This window comes from Centroberyx affinis, unplaced genomic scaffold, assembly GCF_046629955.1.
Source record: "Centroberyx affinis isolate AG114_WGS23_722 - 3 ecotype Tasmania unplaced genomic scaffold, CSIRO-AGI_Caff_v1 ptg004999l_1, whole genome shotgun sequence".
In the NCBI taxonomy this organism is placed as follows: domain Eukaryota; kingdom Metazoa; phylum Chordata; class Actinopteri; order Beryciformes; family Berycidae; genus Centroberyx; species Centroberyx affinis.
In genome coordinates this window covers 6895-17500 of record NW_027282463.1, presented here as the reverse complement: position 1 = coordinate 17500, position 10606 = coordinate 6895, and the positions used below count along the sequence as shown (strand labels likewise).

Genomic DNA, 10606 nt, shown 5'->3' with positions numbered 1-10606 from the left:
GTTTATGCGACTATCGTCTTGTCTTAAAAAGTATATTTTCATATCTTGCTAGTAGTAAATAGCTATGGCTTGATTAGCCCCGAAGCGGTCCTTCTCCGGTTCGGCTCTTTTATTTAGCCGGACTAGGTAGCTGGCTTAGCTAGCTAGCTAGCTCTATGCTAACGTCCGTCTAGCTTGCTAGTTAGCCTGGCTAGCTAACGTCAATATGGGGGGTGATCTTCGAAGAATGATCGAATAGTTCCCGGTGAATATCGAATAGTAGACTATTTTTGCTTGAAACGCCCCTAGATCAAACTGTGTCAGTCCGTCAAACTCGATGCGTCCTCACACTGTTCCAGAGTTAAACAAATGACACTGATTAGCCCAGTGAGGGCGCTGTAACTACAGATCAACTTTTTAATGAGCAGCTAAACACAAACGTGTGTTAAACCTGCAATAAGCGATTTCAGACCCTGTAACCAGTCCTGAAACTAACGTGGAGATTTCCGTGAGACGTAACGATGTAAACAAACAATAACACAGCAGCAGCTTGTTGTTGTTTTCTCCTCTTTCCTAAAGCTTGTTGTCAAAGTCGGCCGAGTAACGGGGAACCGATGAAGCGAGCGAGTAACCGTTTTCAACTAGTAAACTTGCTGCCTGTCTCTTCACTTGTCATTGTGGGTCATGTGACCTTCAGCGGGAGAAAAATCTGGGAAAGTGAGACTGGTAACCGGAGCTACGTTTATTTTAGCCATTAGCCTTTATGCACAGTTTGTCCTTAAGGGCTTCCGTCACCCAGTAGCTTTGCTGTGTGTTTACAATGTAATGTGTTGCGGTTTCTGTCGCCCTCTAGTGGTCAGAAAAATCGCTTAGTGTAGTCTGACATCTAACATCAGGGCATCCACTTCCGGACAGCATATGACCAAAAAATCACAATCATATACCAATATATTTCATCCTGTACTGTTTCTCATAAATTAACAATCCTCCATCTGTCTTTTTTAAAGTTTAATATCGCTTTTACCTTAACTTGTAATTGATTTTCTTCCAGTCCCTGCAAATGGATGATAGCGCACCTATTTTTGAGATTCAAAATTCGTATCTAATTCCGGACACTTGCTTTCGTCTTTCTTGCTTTCGTGTCGGTGTAATTCATATACTCGATATTAACCCTTTATTAACCCTTCCTGTACCTTCACAATGTTACAGATACTTGTAAGAAGTGCAGGCTATTGGATACAATTTCGTTAAAAAAAATGTTTTGGATTTTCTTCGGTGCCGCGATGCATGAAGCCGGCGGTTCTCACCGATGCCGTTTTCAATCAAGATTTAATTGCTGCCAAGCACCGACAGTGTGTTAGTTAGTGAACTACAATGACCATAATTCATTGCACCTATGACACAAACTGAACGGAGAGACAGTTTGAATCAAAGCCTCCGTAAATCAGATGGAAGTAGAACAGACAGCTCCTCCCCCTCCTGACACCACCAACAGTAAACTGACGACCTGTGGGAAACGCTGTCTTTCCTTCAGGAACTGGCAGACATTTTGTTGTTGTTCAATAAATCTCAATGCAAAACATGTCAGTCTGTATGTTGTGTGTCGGGAACATGAATGGTGATATCAGCTCCATGTTATTCTGCTGTCAGGAACATGAATGGTGACATCAGCTCCATGTTATTCTGCTGTCAGGAACATGAATGGTGACATCAGCTCCATGTTATTCTGCTGTCAGGAACATGAATGGTGATATCAGCTCCATGTTATTCTGCTGTAGTAATCACTAATGAGACTCTTGACCATCACAGTTTCACAAGCTCTCCATCCAAATTATATTATTGTCACTTTGTAACGACATTTTTAAATTGTTGTTTACATTCTAGCAGCCAGTGGCATCGCTGGAAAGATCTGAGTCTCAGAAATAAACAGAATTCTGCACAGTCAGACTTTTATTTATTGATCACGTCGTATCCTGGTTGTATTGAATCCTGAACCTCAGATCGTATCGGCCGTCCCTCATGGTTGTTTCCACTTGAAGCTGAGACCCGTCTCTCTGTCTCGTCTCCCTCAGGCGTCTCTCAGTATGGACGAAGCCGCCCGCCAGAGCTCCTCCCACTCTCTTGGCTCCGCCTCCTCCTCCTCCTCGTACTCGGCCACGATGCGACGCCCCGCCTCCTCTCACCGCCAGCACCGGCGCACGGGGTCGGTCGGCACCGTCAGCGAACACGAGGTGAACAAAGCCAGATGATCTTCGCCTTTTCATTTTGTCTTGATTTATTTTTTAAGTAAAATCGTTTTAAATTGTAGGTTTGATTGCAGTTTATGTAACGGGCTTAAGGTTTGGATTACACTTAATCTGTTGAAAGCGTTGCTCTGCAGCGGAAGAGCTATTATTATTATTTATATTTCGGAAGAGAGAAGTATTGCAGTGTATTGCAATGCAGTGTATTGCAATGCATTTCCACACAACACCAAATATTATTTAATCTCATGTTCATGTTTTTGTGCTAAAATCTTTATCAGTGAACCACATTTGCAATGATTTTTCCATAACTTATGATCACATCTAATCGGTTTAATCTTGGGTTCATATCTTCTCACACTGAAATGGAATGAATTGAATTTGAGACAAAATGTATTTGATGCATTCATTTTGATCTGAGTGTTGATGTTGATCAAATGAGGAACTGAGAACTGGTTTGAAAAAGAGATTTACTTTGGAAAAAAGTGATGTAGAAAATGATTAATAGCACCAAAAATGATTTTACTTTATTGAGGAAAATGAATCTTTGGTTGACAGAAGGTTTTATACATGTGGAAAGATGAACTTTTTCTTTTTTCAAAAAATAGAGTTTTTGAAATAAAGTCTTCAAATCAAAGAGAGATCAAACAAACAAAAACATTGGATGGATGGATGGATGGATGAATAAAGGAAGAAGGACAAATGTATTTCACGCTCTCCTGTGTTTCCTCTCCAGGTGCGTTCGATGGTTCACTCCTCGCGCTCCTCCGTCACCTCGGCGTCCGGAGTCTCCGTTAACTCCGCCTCCTCCATGGACTCGCTGGACAGCGTCCTGCGCTCCGCCGAGACCGACAGCCTGCAGTCTGCGGCCACGCCCCCTCCCGAGGGAGCCAATCCAGGGCAGGCTAGCACAGAGGTACACGCCCACTTAGTAGTTGGTGATCTGAACATATGAATGAATGAATGGATATTTTTTAAATGTTTGGTTGAAACTCACCTTACTTCTTCCAGGTGCGTGCAGCAAAGAGAATGATGACAGATAAAAATTAAAACATGTTCAATAAGCAGCATTTTCGTCATGCTGATGCAGACTCTGCTGTCCTCGCAACCACATGGAGCCATCTTGGAGGTCCATCAATCTCTACCAAGCAGCTGGAAGCAGAGAGCAGCTGAGTCAGCTTGTTGTGGTGTGGCTGTAGATCCATTCAGTAACGTTCTCAGTAAAAGTGAATAGTGTGATAAGGTGGATTTGTTTCCAAATGTAGGTTACTGTGACACAGTAAACTGTCTTGTCTTTAGCCCTAGTCTCTACTCCAAAACATGAAGAGTTGGAGCTTGAGAAGAGTCAGCTCAGTTAACCTGAACAAACTGTTAGCTAGCTAACTAGCCAGCAAACACACTGATGTTAATGTGAGCATGCTAACGCTAGCTGCTACTAGCTACGTTAGCTAGTGTGCTAATCAGATGTGTTAACAACAAGACAGTGATGGTCAGCTGACCAGATGCTATGGTTAGCTAGCTAACAAGCTGACATTATCTAAACACTAAATCAATCAGATGGATCAGTGATGAAATGATCAGTTCAGTCAGAAACAGACAGAAATTAACCGTCTGTTCAATTCTGTTGAGACAGAAACACAGTCAGCTGTTCACAGAGCTGAGGACCTCCAAGATGGCCGCCAGAGGGGGGGTTACATTGATTAGGAATAACTCTCACTATAGTATTGACATGAGATTCTTCCAGTGTTTCCAGTTTGCAGCTGGTTCTTCCACAGCTTCATCAGGATCTGCCTCGCTGCTAATTCACTGTTTCATCCTCCAGACAGCAGGGTCACACTGAGGCTGCCCGCCAGCTAGAGCAGATTACCAAGAGATTAGCTATGTCCTGCACACAGAAATGATTTAGAATTTTGACTAGAATAGAATAGAATAGAATAGAATAGAAATGGTGGACACTTTTAAAGCACCTTATAGGACCATGAATGACATACAATATGCATTTTTTGCCCCCTTAGGTAAGAAATTAACTTTTTTCAAAGGGCATTTTTGGTCCTTTTCAGGGACAATTTCATTGAACTATACAATACATTTCCAGTGTATATTGGCAGATAAACAGTCATTTTGTAGCTTTAAGATTTGTTTTATCTTCTTTCCCACTGCTGGAATCTGGCAGCAGCTTCCAGAAGACTCTCTGTCCGCCAGTCCGTCTTCACCCTGCTGTTGTTGTTTTTTTTACCATGTTGGCTGTTTTATTTTGAATTGGTTTGAGTTGGCCGGCATTTTCCCCTCCTGTTGGCTCTGTGGTTCCAACATGTTCTCCTCCTGCAGGCTGCGAACTCGCTTCTCTTCTGATCAAAAAACGCTCTTCTTCTCTCCCAGAATGCACTGACAGAATCCCACAGTCATACGCTCGTATGTAGGGATGGGAATCGAGAACCGGTTCCAGTTGAGAACCGGTTCCTAATTGTCCGATCCATCGGAATTGTATGCCTCCGAGGTTATCAATTGCTTTTATCGATGCCGGCGTGTTTTTCTGACAGTTGTGCATGCGCATTGCAAAAACTCATGTGTCATGACCTCAAACTCTGCGTCTACACTGCTGGAAACTTGCAACAAGAAGGAGTCATGGCAGAGAGGAAGAAACGGTCCAAAGCGTGGCTTCATTTCACGAAGAAAGATAACAGTGCTATTGTAACGTCTGTAAATTTATCATTTCAAGTAAGGGTGGAAACACCGGCGATATGTTGAAACATCTTTCAACGCAACACGGGCTAAAACTCCAGGAATGCCACTGCTTCCCAACCGAGCAAAACACTTTTTTTTCCACACAGAAAATTGATCGGGAATCAATAAGGGAATCGATAAAGAATCGGATCAATAAGCAGAATCGATAATTGCATTGGTATCAATAAAATCTTATCAGTTCCCATCCCTATACTCCTATGAATCAGCTACGGTGGCCCTCAGGGGACAGCAGTCATAGTCATGTGTGACTACTGAAAATGAAAAAGGAGAAGTAGGTGAAATGTAAAAAAGACTTCTCTAAGACTAAATTATCAGGGTCATTTTTGGAGCCGCTCAGTTTTCATTCTCAGGCATTTTCTGAACTTTCAAAGGCTTTTCTGTCCCGAACCCCTTTACTGTCTCCCCCCGGTGGCTCCAGGAATGGGAATTGAACCCCAGACCCCGGCAGTTTTAGTGCCTTGCTCAACCCACTGAGCCACACAGGGAACAGAAACCCCAGAGTGGAGTAAAAAAAAAAAAAAACTGGGTTACTGCTCCAATTCACAGCAAGAGAGATACAGCAAAACTGAGAGTATAAGTATACTATAAGAGAGATGGAGAGAGAGAGAGGGAGGAGAAGATGGAGGAGGGGATGAAAGAATAAAATTAGAATAATGAGAGGAGAGAATACAGAGAGTGAGTCAGCGATTTGACCGAGACGAGAAAAGAACGAGGGAGAAGGGACATCAGAGAATAAAGGGCAAACAAAGAGAGAGAGAGAGAGAAGAAAAGAAAGAGAGAGAGAGGAGATGAGAGGATGTGGCGTTGCGTGTTTTGCCCAGAGCGTTGTTCCCATGAGTCCAGCTTATTAGAAAGTGGGACTGCTGCAGTTAGACTACATCTCTCTCTCTCTCTCTCTCTCTCTCTTTGGAGAAAGAACGACAGAGAGGAACAGATGATGAATAGAGATGTAGACCAGCGATTGATTTCTTTTCCAACTCTTTTTTTATTGGGGTTTTTGGTACAAAACAGACACAATCTCCATAAATTTCCTCCAATACAAAAACAAATAAATATGTACAGTATATAGAAAAGAATGGAACAGTGTATGACTATCTCCACGTACTCAGAAATATATATATAAACAAATAAGACAATAAAAAAAAACATGGATTTATCACATTCAGATACCAGGCCGGTTCTAAGGCCGATTCAGTTCAGTATTAAAATAGTTTACAGCAGGTTGCCATGCCGACAGCGACTGGTTTCCTGTCCTGTAAGGAGGGATCAGGGGAGTCTCGAGGTTCGGGTCTGGAAGGTTGCTGGTTTGAATCCCTGGACCGACTGGGAAAACAACCGGCTTGTGAGGGAGCCGCCGAGCAAGACACCGAACCCCCGACCTGCTGCAGACCTGCTCAGGGTCTCCAGTCCAGTCCAGACCAGACCAGGGGTTTACTGGTGGAGCAGAGTGGAGCTCAGTCTCCTTCCCTGGAGGAGTAACAGTTAAATAAAGGAATATTCATAGTGTTTAGTGTAGGATGGGATGGGACAGGACTGCTGACCCCTGAGGGGAAACTGCAGCCGTACAGCAGACACGTTATATTAGAGGACAGCACACTAATGAGTAATATACAATGTACATAAGTAATGAAATAAAAAAAGAAAGGCTGAAAACAGAGAGAATACAAGAATGCAACAACAAATCCAGAGTACATGGGTATATAGGCCATATGTAAGTGCATATATATTTATGTATATCTAGTTATAAATGTGTATGATAATGTAGTACAAACACATACCAGATGTGCCAAACATATACAGATGTAAATGTAAAAGACACGGTGATCTAGACCAGTGATTCTCAACCTTTTCCATATCAAGGACCCTAGTTTAGTCCACATTAGAGCCACGGACCCCCATTTGATGAGAATTTGTCTCTCAGACCCAAATCTGAGAATATTTTTATTGTCAGATATGATTTTGTCCAGAATCCCATGACTGTCTGTATTGTAGGTAGAGAGATAACAGAGAAACTATGATCAAAACAGTCATTCTTCTACATTCTCTAATTGTGTTCACTTCTTGTAAATGAAATAATGGTGAAGTTTAACAATTTAGCGATTTGCTGCGGACCCCCTGGAACCCCCTCAAGGACCCCCGGTGGTCCCCAGATCCCATATTGAGAACCACTGATCTAGACCCGGCTACAGTCTAGTGGTCTGGCAGGTTTTGGTCTCTGATCAGCTGAACACAGCAGCAGTCTGCTGGAGAGAATCAGCTTCAAGGGACAATAAGTGAGATTTTTCTGCTCCATAGAACAACATGAGCAGTGACTCAGTCACATGACCAGCTGCTGAGGTTTCTGTCTGTCTGAACTCACTCTGCTGTGCTAGCACTTTTCTGTGGAAATGTGAATTAGCATCCAGTTGCATTCAGGAAACTACCTGGAAGAACTACATTACCATATTTCCTCTAATAGTCAATTAAAAGCCGGGTCTCACCCGGGGCCGTGGTCGACACGAACAAATAAAGACCGGCCCCAAATACAGGCCGGGGAAAAAAACAAAGGAAAAAACAACGGTGGATACCGGTAAACTCCTGGTGCCTGTTATATAATGTAACTGTAGTTTGTAGTAATGTACAAGTGCCACAAGACGGCTCGGCCGGCGGAAGTCTCTGGAGCGTGCCGTCGTTGATTACCGTAATTATCGGTGATGCGTCGCAGTAACAAAAAAACTGATAACTAACGAACCCCAACAGAAGCAGATCAGAAAACAAGGAGGCTTCGTACTAAAATATGAGCAAATATACTTGATCGTGATCAGCGCTGATCACGTGACGAGACGAGAAACGCATGGAAGCGCTGTGTGTAACTTGCGTGATGATCAGGCTGACCTAGGATCAGATTACAAGAGCGAAAATAAGGTGAAAAAACATTGAGCGGCGCCAGCGAGTTGGAGCGGAGGAAAGGCGCAAGATGGAAACCTTCTTCACTGAAGTGAAAAATAAGATAAAAGAAAATGAATATAAAGAGGTCAAACCTAGCGGCACCTCTTCTGTTGTAGCTGCACAGCTGCTAGATTCCATGATGGAGTCTCACTGCCATCTACTGGACAAACTGCAGCAGCACAGGGCTGACCGGACTCTTCAGGAAGAGTTTCACACCCTGAGTGTTCAAAATGGCCGCCGTGTGAATACAGTCGATAAGTTTCTTCCAGATGTGTTTGGACTTTCCTGCGTGTTTAAACTGAACACAGAGCAAACTGCTGCAGCCTCCATAACACTGTGATGAGCTGCAGGAGAATTATTATGAACAGTATTCCTCTCAGATTAGAAATCATATCTAGGCTGCTGACACACACACACACACACACACACACACACACACACAGAGCCAGCCTATACAACATAAAGCAGCTCTCTAGTCTTGATTACTGAGGCCTAGCAGGGATCAACACACACACACACATACACGCACGTGCACACACACATTTGGATGTGGTTGGTCAGATCTTGGCCAAAGGGAAAAGCTGACTTTAATCGTGTGTGTGTGTGTGTGTGTGTGTGTGCGGGTGCTTCTGTTTGACCTAAATATTATTTTTAATCTGTGGTTATCAACGGCGAACTAATGCTTTCTATAAAATGGTTTCTAGTGATTGACACACACACACACACACACACACACACACAAGAAAGAGATCAAGAGAGAAAGAAACAGATAAAGAGAGAGAGAGGAGGAGAATATAATCTATAATCTATATCTATGATGTGGTTGATTAACCATCTGTCTCTGAAGTCTTTTCTTTCTTCCTTCCTTTTCTTTCTCTCTTTCTTTCTTTCATTCTTTCTCACTTTCTTTCTTTATTTATTTATTTCTTTTTCTCTCTCTCTCTCTACTTCACAGCAGCATCAGTCTCGTTTAAATAACGTTTTTCTAAATTTGACTCCAGTTTAGTTTCTTCTTTGTGTTTAGAGGGAGCAGAAGTTTGCTTTGACAGGTTTGAACTCACAGACTTTACAAAGTGAAAATAGAAAATATTAGAGCAGCAGTTAAGTAAATATCTCACTTCAGTAAGTGGATATTTCATTTGGGAACAAACTAGTTTTGGTCCAAAACAAAAGTATTGAAGAACATCAGATTAGGAAAGAAAACATTAGATTAGAGAATATTTGAAAACAAAGTATTGAAATATCAGATTAGAAAAGCAAGTGTTAGAAAATATTAGATTAGGAAACAACTTGATATATTGATATTGATGCATAAATATATCACAATATCACTATCACAATAATCCATAATAAAGCGTATCGCCCAGCCGGGCATGTGAGGCAGCTGTAGAAGATGTTTTGGGGAGAAGTGAACAAACTGATCCAGGTTCAGTGACTGGACCGGTTCAGTACTGTGTGTTACTGTATGTAACACTCACCATGCAGGTCTGGCCTGTGTGTGTGTGTGTGTGTGTGTGCGTGTGTGTGTGTGTGTGTGTGTGTGTGTGTGTGTGTGGTTTGTGGGGTACAAGCTGTCAGTAAAGATGAATAATTTAATAAATGATTTAGTAAATAAATAATTTAGTAAAATCTGTCTGGTGCCCTGCTGGCCTGGAGTTAAAAGTGTGTGTGTGTGCGTGTGTGTGTGTGTGTGTGTGTGTGTGTGTGTGTGTGTGTGTGTAATGCCTCTTGGCATGCCAGTCGACAGTCTAGCCTTCCAGACTCCCAGCAGTGAAGCCTGCAGCGATGTGACTGTATACTTGTTTTATTTGAATTATTTAGCCTTTATTCCTCTATGGAGGGTTGACACTCCACTCTGCCCAGAACAACCAGTACAACCAGTACAACCAGTACAACCAGCATAACCAGAACAACCAGTACAACCAGCATAACCAGAACAACCAGTACGACAAGAACAACCAGTACCACCAGCATAACCAGAACAACAAGTACAACCAGTACAACCAGAACAACAAGTACAACCAGTAGAACCAGTAGAACCAGTACAACCAGTCTTCTACTCGTAGCTCTGTGCATTGCGGTTGGGGGTTTAAAGGGAAACTCTCCACCCTAAAACACTGTTCCTATATTACAATACAATACAATATACAATACAATATTCCTGGCTCCATTTACTAGTTTGGTTTATTTTTCTTCTTCTGGCCGATCGTAGACGAAGTGACGAGGTGCCCAACACCGTTTATTACATTACAGACAGTTACAGAGGTGGGGACTCGAGTCACATGACTTGGAATCAGAGTCACATGACTTGGACTCGAGTCACATGACTTGGAATCAGAGTCACATGACTTGGACTCGAGTCACATGACTTGGAATCAGAGTCACATGACTTGGACTCGAGTCACATGACTTGGAATCAGAGTCACATGACTTGGACTCGAGTCACATGACTTGGAATCAGAGTCACATGACTTGGACTGGAGTCACAGTCTTAACTGCTTGAGACTTGACTTGATGCATGAAGAGAAGACTTGAGACTTGACTTGGGTTCTGGTGACTTGGGACTTGACTCTGACTTGTACTCTGATGACTTGAAAAGGTTTCTAAAGTCTTGACTTGAGATCTTGTGTTTGTGTAAATGACTTAGATTGAAAGTGATGAGATTTGTTCCAGCAGACGACTGAATTTAAATTCTGTTTTCTGAATTTGTA

The 10606-nt window shown here is 42.5% G+C and overlaps 1 protein-coding gene across 1 annotated transcript in view; it reads left to right on the top strand.

Moving 5' to 3' along the window:
* The window catches only part of LOC139666428 (sericin-2-like), an 11007-nt gene extending 1084 nt beyond the window's left edge, over positions 1 to 9923 (top strand). The window contains exons 3-5 of the mRNA XM_071545634.1: positions 2052 to 2210; positions 2959 to 3138; positions 9759 to 9923. Of these exons, the coding sequence (XP_071401735.1) occupies positions 2052 to 2210; positions 2959 to 3138; positions 9759 to 9923 (504 nt within the window). The remainder of the gene's footprint in view (positions 1 to 2051; positions 2211 to 2958; positions 3139 to 9758) is intronic.
* The last annotated feature ends 683 nt before the right edge of the window (positions 9924 to 10606 follow it).